The 18317-nt window shown below is 54.7% G+C and overlaps 1 protein-coding gene across 3 annotated transcripts; it reads right to left on the bottom strand.

Moving 5' to 3' along the window:
- Nucleotides 1–1455: 1455 nt before the first annotated feature.
- On the bottom strand, nt 1456–13969 carry GATA5 (GATA binding protein 5). 3 transcript variants are annotated; one of them, XM_084777675.1, is made up of 9 exons: nt 13186–13969; nt 12092–12523; nt 11560–11745; nt 10238–10807; nt 8453–8628; nt 4879–5004; nt 4394–4481; nt 3651–3775; nt 1456–3327 (listed from the first exon to the last, which is right to left on the bottom strand). In XM_084777675.1, the coding sequence occupies exons 3-9, from the start codon at nt 11576–11578 to the stop codon at nt 3172–3174; spliced, it is 1260 nt and encodes a 419-aa protein (XP_084633801.1). In that variant the 5' UTR covers nt 11579–11745; nt 12092–12523; nt 13186–13969; the 3' UTR covers nt 1456–3171. The 3 variants fall into 3 exon arrangements, with proteins under 3 accessions (XP_084633801.1, XP_084633802.1, XP_084633803.1); XM_084777676.1 differs by having other exon boundaries at nt 13787–13969; XM_084777677.1 differs by lacking the exons at nt 11560–11745; nt 12092–12523; nt 13186–13969 and adding an exon at nt 11282–11547.
- Between the last annotated feature and the right edge of the window lie 4348 nt (nt 13970–18317).

Below are 18317 nucleotides of genomic sequence, written 5' to 3'. Positions count from 1 at the left end.
CCTGACATCCTTTTCCTATATGCAGCCCCTCGTCTCTCCACCCAGGATGTCCTACCCACACCCTGTTCACACACCTTGGGGAATGCTGCCCGAGCCCCTAGAACTGTCCACAGGGCTGTGACGAAGGACAGTGGTGAGAGCCTTGTGGATGGCTGGTGGCCCTTCCGCAACTTGGTACTTTCGGTCCTTTGATGAGAGAGCCACATATGATGGTGACAGTAGCGCGTGGTCTGTCCTAAGAAATGCCCTTACTCTGTCAAATAGGAAGCTGCTGCTCTTCACATGCCCCCGTCCCCTAGGCCTTCCCTTCTGAGACATCCAGGCTTTCAGATGAGCACCTGAGAGAATTGTCTTGCTTTGTGACAGGTTACCCTTTCTAGCTCAAGAAACTCTCATCCTTGGTTTGGCTGTACCGCTGCAAGCTCAGATCCCAGTCGGGTGTTGTGCCAGTGCACCCAGCATTTGGCTACCTGGTGCAGGACAGCTCTCAGGGTCTGGATGACGTACCTGGGGTGGGGGGGTCAGGATTCCCCCTACACCCACAGAGAACACACCAATACAAGCTTCAGCATAGAGGAGACCTGGGAACAGAGCAGGAGTGCACCATACCAGCCTGGAGGAGGGGGTGCCTGTCTGCTTTGCTATGGATGAAAGCTGGAGCAGGCAGAAGCTCTGCCCATCTGTCCTGTCAAGCAGCTCCTACTGACAGTACCCTGATCTCCCCAGCCCAGCTCTATACCTCATGTGTTCCATTTTGCTGCCTTACTGGGTCTCCTTCCTTCCCCAGGCTTCCCAGGACACATCATAGGGGACTAGAAATGATTTTGGACAGGAAGGGACAGACTTGGGGCATGTGGGACCCTCCTGCTTTAGGATCTGGAACACTGTAGTTCAAAGATGATGGAGACAGAGTGCATTACAGGCAACAGACAAAGGGGCCTTCCCTTCCATCCTGCTGTTCAGATAAGGCCCCCAGTAGCTCTGTCCTGAGTGAGTGTGCAGCTCATCTGGAGGTTTATGACCACTGGGCGGTGGGAGGAAGGGCAGTGCAGGGTGTTTGGTAGCTATATTAAGGACTTGTTTGACTGGCTTCCTTCTGAAGAGAAGAAAACTTAAATTTAGCCTCAGTGGCCGTGCCCAGCCCTGAAGCCTATGGCCTTCTTCACCTCAGCTAACTCCTCAGCTAAGAAACAGAAGAGGGAAAGTGGAGAGATGGCTCAGTGGTTAGGAGCACTCCCAGTGCAGTTCTCACCCCTCACACGATGGCTCCCAGCCATCTGCCACTCCAGTTCCAAGGGATCTGAATCCTAGTGTCTGCTGACACCAGGTATGCATGTGACACACATATAAGCAAGCAGGCAAAGCACTCATACAGATAAAATAAATAAATTAAAAGGAAAAAAAATACAGGTGTGGTGGCACGTGCCTTTAATCCTAGCACTCAGGAGACAGAGGCAGGCAGGTCTCTGTTGAATGGTGTGGGTTCAAGGCCAGCCCGGTCTACATGAGTTCCAGGAAAGCCAGAGCGACATAGTAAGACCCTGTCTCAAAAAAAAAACAAAACAAATAAGAAGGAAGGAAGGAATGAAGGACGAAAGAAAAAAACAGAAAGAGAAACAAAGTGGAAGGGATCTCTTAGGCCTCCTCTCTGCTGAGTTCCTTCCTTCTCCATCCAAGGGGACGCCCCCTGCCTTGTGCCTCTCACTGTGCAGAGCTCCAGGAAGCACCGCCCCCCCCCCCCCCAGGTTGGTGAGTGGCAGGTGCCACTTCAAAGGTGCATGAGTTACAGATGTGGTCACCGACATCCCTGTCATCACAGAAGGGGAAACTGAGGCTCAGACAAACGGGGGCTCCTAGGAACAGCACTGTAGTGAGAACACTGTGCACAGCCCTCAGGTGGCTGCTGTGGTCTGGTCTGCATCTTTGCACACTTGGGGTGTGAGTTTTCTGAGGCATCCATACGGTGCCACCTGTGCCCAGGTCTCTAGCCCCCTTCCTCTCCCTACCCAGTATCTGAGATGTGATAACAGATACCCAGGCAGCTGGCTTTGCCTTCCACAGACACATGGATGGTGAGGTATGCCTACTCGGACCTAGTGACAGGAACATGTCCTGCCTGCCCTTGCCCCTGTGACATCTGCAAAGGCTGCAGACTACTGTCCCTTGCTTTGCTTCTAACCAGAGCCCATGTCTCCCCCTCAAGCTGAACTGGGTGGAAGGATCGAGGGTCAACACAGGAGACAGGCTAGGGGTGGCTTTCATAGTTGGGTGACCCCTTAGCTCCTCTATCTCTTGGTTTTCTCAGCTGGGAGTTGAAATGCCAGGAAGTAGCCAATGGAGAGAAGACCCGTGGGGGTGTGGCCTACAGAACACCCTCTGCCTTCTACCGGGGCCCTAGAAAACTGACCAATAGCCCCTGCCCTGGGCAGAGTCACCAGCAGCTGACATGACCTGGGATTGCATTACCAGTTGCTGGGATGATGGCTGAGCCAGGCTACAAGGTCACATGTCACCCAGTTCCAACAGTGTCTCTGTGTGGGTCTACCCACTAGCAAAAGCCTTAGGACGCAGATTGCCAGAACAATGCCCTTTACTGCCCTGTCTGGAAACGAACATCCAAATAAATACAGAAGTTTATGATGATGGCCAGGGAGAGGCATTCGCCTCGGGGTAGTGTCCTGGTACAGTGCTCAGCCTGCATACTGGTCCTGCATCCATCAGTAAGAAAAGGACCTTTTCAGCTTTGCAGAGGCAAACGTGGGAAATGAAGACCTGAGGCCCCAGAGGCCTTGTGTCGGGTCCCCTTTTGCTTACTGCCTGCATGGACTCTGTTTGTTTCACTTGGATCAGATTTTACTGTGGGATGCTGTGAACCTTTGCCAGCGGCTACAAACTGTAAATGTCGACCATTGATGGCAAGAGCTGAATTCAAGTAATTTGTGGGTAACTCCAGTCGTCTCGGGTGCAGAGGGGTCCGTGAGGGGGACTTGGGGAATCCATTGCTGTCCCAGATCAGGAGCCAACCGTTCACCCTCCGGCCTCCTCCTTTCTCTAGGCAGTCATCACAGATGGCTTTCCCGCCACAGAGGTGAGGGACCCTTGGGGCTGCTAGCTTCAGGTACTAAGAACCTCTGTTTCTTGGAGCTCCTGTGGTAACAGTTTCCCAAGCATCTAGGCCAAGGCCAGGGCACACCAGGTCTCTTGACGCAGGACCCCACTGAAGCCAGCCTGGGGGCTCGGGGACGAGTTGGTGAAGGCAAAGTCTTCAGGCTCAAACTTGAACTCCAAATGGCTGGGGGCCAGGGATTCGTCCACTGGGCTGGAGACCTGCAGGAAGGATGGAGTGGGTGGACCTACCGCCTTCCTGGGGCTGAGAGGCATGGAATAGGGTGATTTGCTTCAAAGGCCTCTCAGCTTAGAATGAGTAGAAAGGCCCGGGGGAGAATGACTAGTAAGACCCCCGGGTCTCTGGACCACGCCACACACAGCTCTGGGGAAGGTGTCACTACATCTGTAGTTGAGTGCTCTGCGCCCAGCGAAGCTCAGGTCTTGGGGGCTCTGACAGGATCTGAATGGGTGAAGAGTCAAGGTCCTCCGTGAAGTGTGAGGCCAGACCTCTCTCGCACACTCCCCTGCCTCATCCTTCTTACCTGGGAGGTGACGGTGGGCCCAGCACACACTGGAGATGCCAGACTGGGCTCTGCCTTCAAAGTGGTGGCTGAGCTCTCGGTGTTGAGGATGGTGGGAGAAGAGGCTGTGGTGCTTACTGTGGATCCTGGAAGGGAAGAGGAGGGACAGTCACAGATGCCACATCTGACCATATTTCCTGCCATGTGGCCAATTTTCCTGTCCTTGTCCAGAGAGAATCAAAGATCCTCCCTCCCTCCCTCCCTCCCTCCCTCCCTCCCTCCCTTTCTTTCTTTTTTCAAGACAGGGCTTTTCTGTGTAGCCCTGGCTGTCCTGGACTCCTTTTGTAGACCAGACTGGTCTCGAACTCAGAGATCTTTCTGCCTCTGCCTCCCTGAGTGCTGGGATTAAAGGCATGAGCCACCACTGCCTGGCTCAGAGACTTCTTAAAGACACACATGGTGGTACACGCCTTTAATCCCAGTACTCAGGAGGCAGAGGCAGGTAGATTGCTGTGAGTTCGAGGCCAGCCTGGTCTACAAAGCAAGTCCAGGACAGCCAAGGCTACACAGAGAGACCCTGTCTCGAAAAACCAGAAAAAAAAAAAAAAAAGACACACATCACTGAAGGGTGGAGGATCAGGTATAGTTTTATCCATCCAATGCTTGTCATGTGCCCTTCCCCAGTAGGCCTAAGGACACCCATCAGGGCTGGGTTAGAGTGAGACTTGGAGGCCTGGGTGTAGCCCCTCCTGGCTCCTGCGCACCTGAGGAGCCCTTGATCTTGGCAGGGTTCTTCGGCTTCCGTTTTCTTGTCTGGATACTCTCCTTTTTCATTGCCAGTGGCCTTGGCACCTAGCAGGAACAGCAAAGGAAGGTGACTGCTCCCTTGTCCCTGATCACCCCTGGGCCCCTCACAGTCACCTTCCTGTCCCACCCCGGCTAGCCAGTCCCTACTAGATGCTGGGCTGACCTGGGGGCATAGGCCTGCTGAGTCAGCTCCACCCTTGGGTGCCATCCCATCTACCTGAGAGCCAAGAGGCATGTTGAAGTGCAGGTGTGTGTGTGTGGGGGGGGGAGGGGAGAGCAAAATTTGGGTGCCCAGCATCTATCCTAGACTGAAAAGCCCTGGTGAGCTCATAAGCCTCAGTGGGCAGGCCTACATAGTGGGCACGGAGGCATCAGCTTGGTCTCCCAGAGGAGTAGAAATGCTGTTAACACGCGTGTGACGCTCCCAGACCCTGTCACTCACCCCGTGGAGCTTCATGTAGAGGCCACAGGCGTTGCACACAGGTTCTCCCTCCGCGTTGCGCCTCCAGAGGGTGGTGGTGGCGGTGTGGCAGTTGGAGCAGCACAGGCCATATCGGCGGGATGAGGACTGTGGGGCAAGTGAGCTGGGGTGAGCCCAGACTTGGCGTGGGGGTGAGGAGGGGGGGAAGGCAATGTCTGGTGCAGTATATGACAATGAAACAGAGAGCTAGACTTAACGGCTCCCAGCTGCCACGTCAGGGACCACCCTAGTTGAGTGGGGCATTTGGGTGCTGAAGGCTTGAGGCCCACCATGCACCTCTCTGGCAGGACACGATACCCTTAGTTCCACAGAGCTTTGAAGCATTGGCCTTCTGCTCAGAGGACCAGTCCCTTCACCTCTGGGCATCTCCCATCATGGAGATGTTAAGAGACCTCTGAGGGTCTGGTTGTGGGGTTCTGAGCCCATGAAGGCCTAGTGTAGAAATACAGTTATTGCTTATGTTTCTAAGCCAGCCAGGCTGGCCCAAAGGTTAAATCTTAGAGCCTTGCTGGTCCCCTTGCGCACCCGTCTTCCAAGAGCTCGTGCACACACTGACAACAGCCCACAGTGTCGCCAGCACCCGCAGAGGATTGAGTAGAGTGTGCAGGTTCCTGTTTGTCATGTCTCATGTGCTCAGTGCCTGGAGTCTCTTGGTCCTGGGCTGTGTGGAGACTTCTAGCTGTCTGCCTCATCCCACCACATCTCTCTGCAGCACCCCTGATCTCACACCCTTGAATCTCGACAGGGACCCCAGACTTCCTTGTGTTTGAGGAGTCATCACAGAGGGCCCAACTGGTCTTCACCAAGCACGATTGTCTCCTGAGCTGTCTGGGATCTGCACCTTTCCTGCATGGCTCCCAGTTCAACCTGTGATGGACAGTACCTCTGAGCCCCCATCTGTCTGTCCCCTCTATGGTTCAGGGCTGCACATTCCACTATCTTCCAGAACATCAGCCAAAAGCGACAGTGAGGCTTTGGCTTAAGTGTATCCTCTTCAGTACTCAGAATATCCGTGTTTCTCTGGAAGCCACATTTAATGAGGTGCCTGGCACTTTGTGGTACCCAGTTCCTGCTGGGCCTTCAGAGCCAGGGGAGCCCTTGTCTCTCTTCTTCCACAAACAAGCTAGGGACTATGGGCACCGTCTGGGACACGGTGGGCAAGAAGCAAAAGTATGTGCCCTATGTGTAGACACACACCCCAGAAGTGCAAGAGGAAGTCTGGAAACCATGTCAGTCTTCCATCATGACGGTGTCTTACTTTTGTACAATGAAGAACATAGGGAAATATAACGACCTGAGGAGCTTGCCTTTCCTTCATCATCACACTTGTCAGACATTGCACATAAGGGAAATGGATGCTCAGACACCTCAAGGGACCACAGGAGACCGAGGAGACAAGTGGGCAGAGCCCTCCCTCCTTGTTGAGCACTTGGCACATGTCCATTTGCCATGTCCTGATGCCCCCCACCTCAGCCCCCATCTGTCCTCCCTCCCTGTCTGTGCAGGCAGCCTATCCTGGATATACTTCATTTCCTTTTTGTCTGTTCTTTTCAAGGGAAGTTTGTCTTCAGTGATGGCTCACCTGAGCAGCACTGAGTGCCAGGCTTCGTGCATTGGGGACCAAGTACATCTGCCTCGGAGCACAAGGCAGCCCTGCCAAGGTGGACACCCAGGGGAGGTGGCTGGAGCTCTGCTTGGAGGACAAGTCATATCTACGGGGAAGCTTTTTGGAAAACGAAAGCTGCAATACAAAGTGCTGCAAGTGGCTTTCTGGGTGCCCAGAACCCAGCACCCAAGGTTGGGGGAGAGAGCCAATTGGAGCCTTGGAGACAGGCTAAGGCTCAAAATCCTTCCAGTTCCAAGTGGACCCATTTCTGGAGGAGACACAGTGGACTACGTCAAAGGTCTGTCCCTTGTCTGCTGAGAGAAAACTGAGGTGTGGTGTGAGTGCTGAGTAGAGCATGCTTGGGGCCAGAGGCCCCCACCCCTCTACCTCAGAGCCGACCAGGGGCTCTAGCCTAATTCTTTGCCTGTTACTGTGTCTCAGTGCCCAATTCAGAGCCCAGCACAGAGGAGAATGGGCGGAGTCAAGGGACAGGGCAGGTCTGCTGCCTGAGACTGTACCCTGAGGCCTGTGATGTGATCCTTGATGACCCGGCTTTGTTTCTATAGCTTCCTCATTAGTGAACATCACAGAGACCAGGTTGGGCAGCTCACATGGAGAGGGGGTCCATTATGAGACAGAACACTGCAGGAAGCGGCTGGAAGGTGCTGTAGCCTCTGAGGTGGCCCATCAGTTGGTCAGAAGCAAAGTATTGGGCAGGATGGGCCTGCAGATCCCCAGACCCAGGCCACTCAGAGGAAGAGAGGCATGGCTTTCCTAAAGCCCCTTCCTGAATCCTGACTGCCTCTTGGAGCTCACAGGCTGTTCCTGTCTTAGGGCCTCACATGCCTACAACCCTGAGGCTGGACAGAGCTATGGCCTGAAGTCAGTGCTCTTGAAGACAGGAGACCACCTTCAGTGCACCTGTCTGGCAGGATTAGGGCAATCCAGTCCCCAGAAGCTGCCTGCAACAGGCATCGGAGAAGAGCCCTCCCAGGGGGAGATGTTGACAGGAGAGCCTGGTGCTCAGGCGCAGTCTTGTCCAGGCCTGAGCCCCACGAACCCATTGTAGCCTCCATAGCAAGAACATTAGCCGCCAACTCCGACTCCAACACATATTTAAACTTGAACTTGAGGACTTGCCTGTGAGATGCTAGAGCAGGCAGAGCTACGTCCTGTCCTGCTTCAGCAACTTCTGGTGACCCAAGTCTGAGCCTCTATTCCTAACCGGCCCCGATATCCCAAACACCGAACGCAGCACGCACCAGAAAGAACCAAAAGTGAAAATAAGATTTAGCCAGCGGGCTAGGCAAAAGGCAGAGGCCTGACTTCCTAGAGGCCCTCGGAGGAAGCACAGACAGGAAACACTTCCCAAGGACACACACCCAAAGACTCTCTCCTTCAAGTTCTCAACACCACCATCAATGCACCAGTGCCCCTTCCCTTAACCTTTTCTGTGCTGCATCACCTTGAGGCCTCTGATACATGATCAGGTTGCTACCCACTATTACCACCAACACAGTCCCACTGTAGGATTGAGCCCTCAGGGTCTCACAGAGACTGTGGCCTATGTGCAGGGGTGGGGTGGGGTGGGGATCTGGGGGTGAGCAGTGAGCCTGATTCTGGGACATCCTGTGGCTGTGCACCTTGTGTCAAGTACCAGGCGGCTTGCCAATGCTGCAGCGGGTTGTGAGACCCGAGCCAGGTCCCCTTTAGGAGTCAGTGCCTAGATCCTGGCGGCTCTCTGGATATTTTCAAACTCCAGGAGGGAATGAGTTGCCCCAGCTCAACCAGGAGCCCTGGGCAGCCCACAGTGCCCTGTGCTTCAATCCTTACCCCGTCCTTCAGGAACCCAGACACCTCTGACACTGTAGGAGCCAGCTATTCCCTTATTTGTAGCTCTGACCCTGGTGCTCTCCCTGCCACACTCACCAGCCGCTTCTGGGGCCTCACTAGTGGCCGGTTGACACCGTTCATCTTGTGATAGAGGCCGCAGGCGTTGCATAGGTAGTGTCCGGTGCCATCACGGCGCCACAGTGGTGTGGACAGGGCTCCACAGTTGACGCACTCCCGGCCCTCACCAGGGAACTCCTCCAAGAAGTCAGGTACTGTGGGGACAAGAAGCTTGTGGACTGGGGCCTCTGCCCCACCAGAAAGCCTGAAGGCTTCTGCTGTGCTCTACTCTCCTTTTATGGTGTCTTCTAATTTATTTATTTGAAAAAAAAATAATTTATATACTTAGGCATATTTTGTTTTTAGTGAACTTGGTTAGGGTTGCTTTTATAAGGCAGGAGTATAAATAAGCTAAACTTTAAGGAAGACATCTGAGATGATGGCCCCTTTCTTAACTAGAGTCTATGCCTCGAGTCTATGCCAGCCTTTGTATTTGGAAGCAGGCAGAGGGAAGTGGATGGCAGAACCTTATTTCTCTCCCTCCCCCCTTGAAGATCTCCTGTGTAAAAGTGAGTGGCCTCAAGGGCCGGGGATTGGGAGACAGAGACTTGAGATTCTACAAGGGTGCTGATGGCCTTGCTGTCAGCTTTGTTGTGGGGTCACCCCTTGTCCTCCCTCAGAAGACAAGGCCACAGGGCCATCAGGGAGTCCTCATCCAGCTCCAGGTGCTAGCCAGGCACCACAGATATGCAAGCAGTGGACTCCTGCCTGGGGGCAGTGTGGGATCAATCAGCTACTGGCTGGAGGTGGGCACCAGGCACAGAGGCTGCCCTCGTCCATCGAAGTGCACCAGGTGGGCTCTGGCCAAGAGGGGCCTACGAATCAGGGGGCCAGGCTTCTAGCTTCTTGGAAGGATGGCCTACAGGAACCTGGAAACAGAGGTTGCCCCTCTTTGTTGTGACTGTGCCTCAAAAGTGCTTAGAAACCAAGAGGAAGGATTCCCTGCTCAACAACCTTGGGCTCTAATTAATGCTCCTGGAAGGTATGGAAATATCAAGCTGAATGCTGGCGTTGCAGAATGAGATGGCTGTGGTGACTTGCTCAAATAATCAGTATTTTGAGTTTTATAAAATGCATTTCTGATCAGCATCATGGGCGCACACCTGTAAGCTCAGCACGTAGGAAGGGTGAAGTGGGAGGGTTGCTGTTAAGTTGGAAGCTGTTAAGTTTGACACCCAATCTTAAAACCAAAAATAGCCAGGCGGTGGTGGCGCACGCATTTAACCCCAGCACTCGGGAGGTAGAGGCAGGTGGATCACTGTGAGTTCGAGGCCAGCCTGGTCTACAAATTACAGGAGAGCCAAGGCTACACAGAGAAACCCTGTCTCGAAAAACAAACAAAACAATCTCCCCCCAAAAACCAAAAATAATTTCCAAGACTTCCCAATAGAAGTTTGAATGTAGTTTCCAAATTGACATAACCCAGAATGCTCTGTGTGTGTGTGTGTGTGTGTGTGTGTGTGTGTGTGCGCGCGCGCGCGCGCGTGCGTTTGGCTGTATGAAAAGCAGAAATATGTTATTTTCTTGCCATTATGCTGAAAAAAGAAGTCTGGATCGAGTGCTTTTCATCGTATTGTGTTCCATGAAGGTTCCTGTGTCCTAGCGATTCTAGGCGGGAATCTGCGGGGTCGGACCAGGCGGGAGAGCCCTGACTGTAGGAGAGCGCATTTCAGATTTTCGCAGCATTTCGCAGCGCACGGGTTTATCGCTGCGCGCCTTAGCTTTAGAACCAAGTCCACCGGGCAGGCCTAGCCCGGTACTCACCATAGGTGGCTCTGCGGCCAGGGAGCCCGCCAGGGCGACCTTGCAGACCGTGCAGGACGCTGCTGTCGAAGGGTCCCGGGGTCCACGATGGGGTTACATCAGGACTCACGTATGTTGGGTAAGCTGTAGAGTACGAGGCGCTCATGGGTCTCCCGAGCGGGGTTGCGTACTGTTCGCGAGCCAACAGCGCGCTCTGGAAGGAGCCACCGTCCCGGGACACCGCACCGCCGCTGCTGCCAGATCCCGGGGGGCTGTGTGCGAATGGAAAGGCGGTGGCTCCGGGTGGATGTGCGGCTGGCGGGTGCGGGCTTCCGGAGCCGAAGGCTGAGGAATCAGCGGCAGCTGCCTGCGTCCAGCTAGAGTGTGAGGCGAGCACGGGAGCCTGAGAGCCCGGCTCACACGCAGGCAGGTAGGGCAGCATGGAGGGCACGCGCGTAGGTGCCACGAACATCGCGGAGCCAGCTCCCGAAGCGTGCAGAAAGGCTCCCGAGTCGGCGTAGGTGGCCTGGCTGGGGCTCTGGGCCAGCGCCAAGCTCTGGTACATTTTACACCCTCGCACGAGAGCTTGACCTGCAGAGAACAAAAACAGGCGTCGAGGGCAGGATCACTGGGCCGCTTCCATCAGATCTCGCGCTCGCTCGCCCTGGGCAGGTGCTGCTGCTCGGCTTGCGCACTCCGTTTTCTGAGTCGGTTCACTGGGGCAGGTCCCGGGCTCCTCCGGGTGGAAAGACGGGGTTAAAAGAGGCACTGGACCACAGGAGCGAAGTCCTTGCCACGCGCGGGGAGATCGCCGACTAAAGCCCTCACCCACTGGGCAGGAAGGCGCGGGGCTGGCCGAGGGCTGGTGACCCGTGGGTTGTAGACTGGGTCTCCAGAGGGAGCCGCTCAGCCGGGAATCCCGGGAGCTCGGGCTGCCCCGCCCCCGCCGGGCGGCCCCTTCCCTCTCTCAATCTGTCCCTCCCTCCCCTCAGGGTCAGCGCCAGGGCTCAAAGCTGCGGTGCCACGTGACCTGAACAGGCTCCTGGACCAAAACGCACTGCGTACCCTCGGCTGAGCCCGAACAAACACAGGGGATGCGAAGGAGGCTGAGGACGCGCCGAGTCCTTGGGACAGCAGCAGCTCTGAACTGTCTCGAACTTTGTTGTTACGATTACGGGTCCCTGCCCTTGCTCCTCGACTGTTCCGAACTCCCGCCCAAGGCTGGTTTAGAGGCTGGTTCCACGTCCATGTTGAATCGATCGCCCAGGCCCCACTGAACCTAGGACCGCATGGTGCTGGAACCGTGTGGCCGGCACTTGATGCCTCTATACTCCTGGACATACCTGGGGATCTAGCGTCCATGAGGACCACAGGGCTCGGGCCTATCTTCTCTTACTGGGTGTTTTGTTCACCAGCAATTACCCTAAGTCCACCAGGAACCGCACAGTCGGCTGAGTTTTTTTGAGCAAGAAGGACCACTGGGGGAGGGACTCCAGCGCCAGCGAACGCAGAGCGGAGCGATGTAGTTCCTAAAGCCACAACAGAAGACTGCTAGACTCAAAGTCCCGCGGCTTTCACAAGCTGAGGAACTTGGCAAGAGTATCTTTCAGGTGCTGGAAACTCCCGGGGGCGGGGGGGGGGGGCGGCGCTGTTGCTGGAGCACCTGGTTCAGTTTTGTTGTGACTTCTGTCCTCTGGCTTAGCGGGAGTCCCAGATGGAGAGACCCAGAAGGTGCTGCTACCCTGGAGGCCCCCCCCCCCCCCGTCCTCCACCCCCGAAGATGTTTCTCGCTTGCTCGCGCTGGCCCAGGGGTGCTGCAGACAGATATGTGGGTGAAGCAGGAGCGTCTAAGATAAAGGAAGTACACCGACTAACCTTAGGATCAGTGTCCACTGTGCTGGCCGCTCACTGCAGGATTAGTTAACTAGCAGGTGTCAACCCACTCTGCACTCCTTCAGCATGTAGAGAGAGCTGGTTGTGAGTCCGAGTGGAAGTGAGGAGGGGGGGCCATGCTGGTCCTGTGGAAGGTCCAGATGCAGAATCTGAGCCTAGAGGTGCAGAGCAGAGGCTGGCTTAGGGTGATGGGTTCCTGCTCTAGGTGCCGGCCCCTGCATCCTCCTGGCCTCTTCTCTTCCTTTTTCCTTGAGCTGGGGACTGGGTCAGGGCTCTTGGTTGATGCTTCCAGCACTGACTTCATGATTTGCCTTCTCGTGGCATGCGCAATACTTAGCTCACCAGGCTTGACATCCCTTCTAACCAGAACCCTTCAGGCTTCCACTGTGCAGATCTTCCTCTTTGCAAAGAGCCCTGGTGGAGGAAGGAGAGTGCTGGGTGGGTGCTAATGGCAACACTGCAGCTTCCCTCCCCCCCCCCAGAATGTTTAAATGAAATGGGACGCCCCCTCCCCCCACTCCACCAAGCTCAGAGAAGAAAAGTGGAGACACTCCTAACTTGCTGGGGGTTGAATCCTCTCTCCCCGGAGAGAATCAGTAGCAGACCTGGGATCCTGCAGGAATGGACCTGGGAGGGTAAACTCAGCAAAGTCCCTGAGGGGGAAATAGCCACATGGCCCAGGTGATGGCTTTGCCCTGTGCCATTACACTCAGTTGTTACCTCAGTCTTACTGAGGCAGGTGAAGTTACTCCTACTCACAAGCAGAGGAGCAAAGAACAGAATAGTCAGCTGACTTTTCCACAGTCACACAGCTAGTAACTCAACGAACAGACTCAGACAGATGAACAATTGCAAATACACTTAAGTAGGGACTCCTGACCCATATAGATAGAGAAAGGGGCAGGGACCCACCCTTCCCATGCTCCTTGGAGGCTTGCTCCCTCAGAGGGCAGTCCAGCAGGTGCCTGGGTCTTTGGCCACCTGGACTGTCTGAACAGAGAAGCAGGCACATCTCTGTTCAGAGAGGAGGAGCAGGAGTGGCTGGGGTGGCCTTTGCCTAGATCAGGTTGCCTTACCATGGTGGAACACTGGCTGTGACCATATCTGAGCCCTTTGCAGGACCCTTCTTCATAAGCCAAAGAGGGAGGAGTCTCAGCTCAAACCACAGAGCCTAGTTCCTCCCTCCCCATGAGGTCTCTGATGCCACTGTCCTGCTTACCAATTCCAGGAGGGAGCCAACTCTTGAACCGCCAGGCTGGAAGAGCGCCCTGTCTTCCCCGTGCACTATTTGTCAAACTCCTACACATCCTTCAAGGCCTGCCTTACTCCCTGTGACAGCAGACACTGAGTCCCAAGGTCAGCTGTGAGGAGAACAGGACAGAGCAAGGACAGGAAGTAGCCAGACTCTCTAGGGGGCTTAGCTTTGCTGTGGCAAGTCTTCATAGCATTGGCTGGGTGTCTTTCTGTCTGTGATAGTAGCACTCTCGCAGTGGCTGCAGGGAGAGACTGGTGGGACTCGGTATCAGAGCAGCTGCCTGGGAATGTGCACATGGCAGGCCCTCTGCAGGTTCCATGTAGAGACTGATGAATACTGGCCAGGTGGGTGGATGAACAGACCCTAGTCCTAATGCGCCAAGGGCCAAACTGCAGGGAGGGGAGGCGGGTGGGAGATTCTACATTGTCTACCCATGATGACCCTCAGCCAGCCTCGCTGGCTTCCCTGGTCTAGCAGAGAGACAGACCTGGTGAGCCAGGTAAGGAGAAAGAACACATCCTGGATGAGGGCCCTGTTCTGCCAGAGAGATGAGGGGTTGGCATGGTAGCTCTCTGGTGACCAAACAGAGCAGAGTCTCATGGCCCCTGGACTAAGAGGGCTGTGGGCATTGTGACCATCAGAGCCTGAGTGGCCAGGGTGGAGGATGGGGAGAGGAACCTCCAGCCAGCCTGACAGGGTCTGGGTTTCATTTCCAGCTGTCGCTTCCTCAGCAGACGCGGGCTCCGCACTGCAGAGCTTGGAACTGTTAATGCAGACGCGGTTATCGAAGGAAAAGAAAACAGTCCTATTGTTTGTGTGGGATAAGGGGGCGTCAGGGCCTCTAGACTGACTCCCTGGAGGGACCCTGGCCTGTCCATAGGCGTCTGGGGCATGCATCACACTTTGGTTGTGTTTGCTCCAGCAAGGGCATTGGCCCCCTGCGGTGGGAGTGGCCTGGGACTTGGAACCTTGTGATGGCTGCCTCCAGGTGCTCACTCCTTGTCTGTAGTCATTGGCATGCTGGTTGTGAGTGCAGACAGGGGTGGCCTTAGTCTCCCACCCTGGGGGAGGGAAGTAGCCCGTGAGAGCAGGGGTGCCCAGGTGAGGAGTTGTGACTGGACTGACACCACCCCCATCCCCAGTCCCTGGGCACCTGTTATTCTCTGTGAGAGCTCTGAGAGTTGTGAGAAGGCCTGGGGGGTGTCTTCCTTTGCTTCCTATGGCAGCCTGGAGGGGGGTGTAAGGGAAGTCCCCAGCACACAGGGCTATGCCTTCAAAAAGTACTGCTGTCCAGCTGTTAGGGTGAGGAACACTAGCTTACCTCCCTGCCCCACTACTTCCTGCAGCTCCTCGCTCCTCTTTCTCTGTGTCCATGGCGGGGTTCACTGTGGACCCCACTAAGCCTCTGATGGTCTCAGGAACTTGCCACCCCTCTGGGTCCACAGAGCAGGTTTCCAGGGCTCTTTCAAGGATCATAAACTGGTTGAGGTGAGGGAGGGCTGAGAGGTGTGTGCTTCTAATTGGGAGGGGTGGGAGAGCCTGGAGGTGCTGAATTTGCTGTGTCTGGGCACACAGCACTCTTGCAGGTGTGTTTAAGCTCAGCCACTAGACTCTCAGGCTGGACCACTGTCTCTCAGGCCAGTGGCATCTGAATGTGCCCACTTCAGGAAACTTCAGAGCAAGGTGTCATCTGCAGCGCCCCTTCTCTACCTGGGTCCCTGTAAGCCCACAGCTGCTTTTGTCACTGTGACCATCAAGACATTTCCTGAGTGGTCTCACGTGCCTGTCTTCACATGGGCGCTTGCCTTGTTTTTGGTTCTTCTAGCATTCTAGTAAGGTGGGCAGTTTTCATGCCCCCTTCCCGGATGGGAAAACTGAGGCTGGAAGTGACTAGTCCCAGGGGCATAACCAGGCAGAGGCTGGTCCCTGCTCTGCTCCACAGCCACTGATAGGCTCTGCTGCTTGCTTGCAAACTCCACAGGCGCTAAACCCATTGGGCCGAGTGGGCTCCCTGTCCATCTAAGAGCCTATAGTCCTGAGCCGTCCATGTTGTGGGAGGGCTCCACTGCTGGTGGCAGTGACTGTCAGCGCCTGAAAAGAGAAACATGGACCTTGCAAGCAGCCTGCACTGTAGGGTGATCTGGTAGAGCCTGAGCCAGTCGGGGATGGGGGTGGGTTGGGGTGGAGAGGGGAAGAAAGCTGCAGGAATGAAATCAGAGTTTGGGGGCCACTGTGTCCCATGTGTAACTAAGTCTGCTTTCAAAGAGCTTCCTGATATCGCTCAGCCTTCAGCCTTCAGCATGGCAGGCTCTGGCATCAGACCAGTAGATGACCTTAAGGTGAGTTTGTGTTTGGGCAGATGCCCATCTGACGGAAGAAGCACCAGATGTCTTGTTATAGGGCAGGATGGCTTTGAGACTGGCCTCCCAGGGACAGAGGGAAGAGTGGATGAATGGGCCTGTCACATCACTGAAGAGGAGAAATGAAGGCAGGAGACCCTGGCTCTCCTAAGCGACGAGCTGGAGTGAGGATGGATAAGGCTGCCGGACTCATGGCTCTCAGTTGAGAATTAGCCCAGGGAGAAAGACCCCACCCTGGACGCCTGGTGGCAAGCAGGCTGGGAAGAGGGTGACGCTGACGCTGCCCTGCAGGCGAATCTTCCTTCCCTTGTCCTTGAATACAAAAGGGAAGCTTGGAAGTGGGTATACAGCAATCCCAGCACTTGGGAGGCTGAGGCAGGCAGATCTCTGTGAGTTCAAGGCCAGCCTGGTCTACAGAGAGAGTTCCAGGACAGCCAGGGCTACATAGATGTGGGACTCTGCTAAGCTGAAGGCTATGATGACACAGGGGTAGATGTGGGACAGTGCTGGGTAAGATTGAAGCCTGACGTCAGCAAAGCCATTTTATGCTCCGTCTATGATGGTGGTCTCCTTTTTCTCAGCAGGGTTCCCACTCCACCTGATCTGGTAACCCCAGGTCTTGTAAGTGTCACATAGCACTTAGAGACAATTACAGGCCTGATCCTTTCCTGATAAGGAACTTGTTCAGCAAGCACGCAGGAATTCCTGGAAGTACCCCACCCCATGCTGAGGAGATCCTAGCCTCCAGCAAATGACCTTTAATAGTACCTAGAAGTTATTCCCTCACCCACAGGATAATTAAGAACCCTGTTACCATATGTAAATGAGCTACTGTATCACTGTATGTAGATTAGGTATCCCAGCACCCCTAGCCCTCAAACCCCTCCCCACTACCCAAGGTTTATAAATAAAGGCTGGATGGCTTGTGTGTGTGTGTTCTTGCTCGCCGTTCCTCCACCATAACTACCTGAGATTCCATTTATTCGGGGGGGGGGGGAGGGGCTGGATTTCTGGTGGTCAGGCAGCAATGGTGGCACTGTCTTTTCAGTTTCTGGGGCTTGCTCCGTTACTGCTGCTGGCTCAGTGCTAACCCCTGGTGAAGCACCACTGGGCTGGGCCTGCATCTCATTGGACCTGCCTGCCAGTGGGTTTTGGATGACGGCTTCCTGTGCTCAAACAAAGAAGCTGTAACACTTTTGGTATCATAACAGACTTATGAAGCTCCCGAATCTCCACTGCCTTCTGATGCCAGCAATCTCATTCTAAAAGAGCTAACTGTATGTAACAGTGGTGGAAAGTCATTTTCCACCTCCCCTGGTGAGACTGGGAACCAGGCCTAGTGCACAGGCCGCAAGCCTCACCCTGAGCTCTCTAGGCTGCCCCTGAGTAAAAAAAAAAAAAAAAGGGACCTTTGATCTCACGGTCCCTCCGTTTTCGTACAGAGGCAAGCAATGCTTAGATGAGCCCACTGGAAGTGGAACTCAGGCCACCCACCAGACACTGAACGACACAGAGAAACCCTGTCTCAACACCCATAGATAGATAGATAGATAGATAGATGGATGGATAGATGAATGGAGGGGGTTTGGCTTCTGTGAGGTAGGCTCTGGCTGTCCTGAGCAAGATTAAAAATGAAAACTACTACCACTAAGACTGAGGGACACACTAAAAAAAAAAACACAAAACAAAACAAAACAAAACAAAACAAAAAACAGAAAACCCCCCAAATACCTATAGTTTTAGCACATTGCAAGTAGAGACAGGAGGATTAGGAGTTCAAAGCCACTCTGGGCTACTTGAGAGTGTCTCAAAAACCAAACAAGAAACATAAATTATTAACAATAGGCCAGACCCTGTCCTATGTGAGTGCACTCACTCATTCAGTGATCTCCCTTAATCGACAAATAATCTGTGCTTGTGGAAGGACACTCCAAGTCTGGGCTGGAGCACAGGGGAGGGGATAGCAGGTGCCACCTGCAGGCATGCTGCATCCCGGCACCAGGAGGGACTTGGTGTGGTGTCTGTGAGTGGACTTCTCGTGGGCTGGGCTGGGAACAGGTATAACAGAACTTCAGGATGGATTCTGATACCCAGGAAGCCAGCTGGCCTCACCTTAACCCTCAAGGTGACCTTGAGCGAAGGGCAGCTCTCCTAGCTCGTCTGTAGAGCTTTGCTGAGGCCCACAGGGAAAGCTGGGGATTTTCATGGCTGATTCTCAGGGTCAGCGTGTGGAGTGACCTAGAGGGGACTGCTGCTTCCCACGAGTCTATCCCACGCAGGTACCCATGTGAAGGGAGCTGTGCAGTGCCTTCTGAAGAGTGTCTTCCCGTAATATGTCACCTGCGCAGTCTTAGAGCTTGGGAGCTAAGACAGGAAAGGCCCGTGGGACATGGAGAGCTATTCTTGGCTTCTATTTACTCAGAAGCTTCGCCTGGCTCCGTTCGCAGCTTTGTGTGGAGAACATTGGCGAACATGGCAGGCCAGGGACCCAGAGGCTCTCTGAGGCTCGAGGCAGCTGCAGAACTCTCAGAGGAGGGTCGGGGCCAGCATTTAGGCAAGGTGAGGCACACTGATTGTCCTGCATACTTGGGGG

The sequence above is a fragment of the Acomys minous genome (assembly GCF_964271855.1).
Source record: "Acomys minous genome assembly, chromosome: 3".
Classification (NCBI taxonomy): domain Eukaryota; kingdom Metazoa; phylum Chordata; class Mammalia; order Rodentia; family Muridae; genus Acomys; species Acomys minous.
Note: the sequence above shows the minus strand (reverse complement) of the source record. Positions and strands in the feature narration are given on the sequence as shown.

Excerpts from the sequence above, each read along its gene's own strand:
- GATA5 (XM_084777675.1), bottom strand. Across the intron at positions 8,629-10,237 it reads TGGCCGCAGAGCCACCTATG|TACCTGACTTCTTGGAGGAG; the intron begins GTGAGTACCGGG and ends TTGTCCCCACAG. Across the intron at positions 3,328-3,650 it reads GGCCCACCGTCACCTCCCAG|GTCTCCAGCCCAGTGGACGA; the intron begins GTAAGAAGGATG and ends TCCTTCCTGCAG.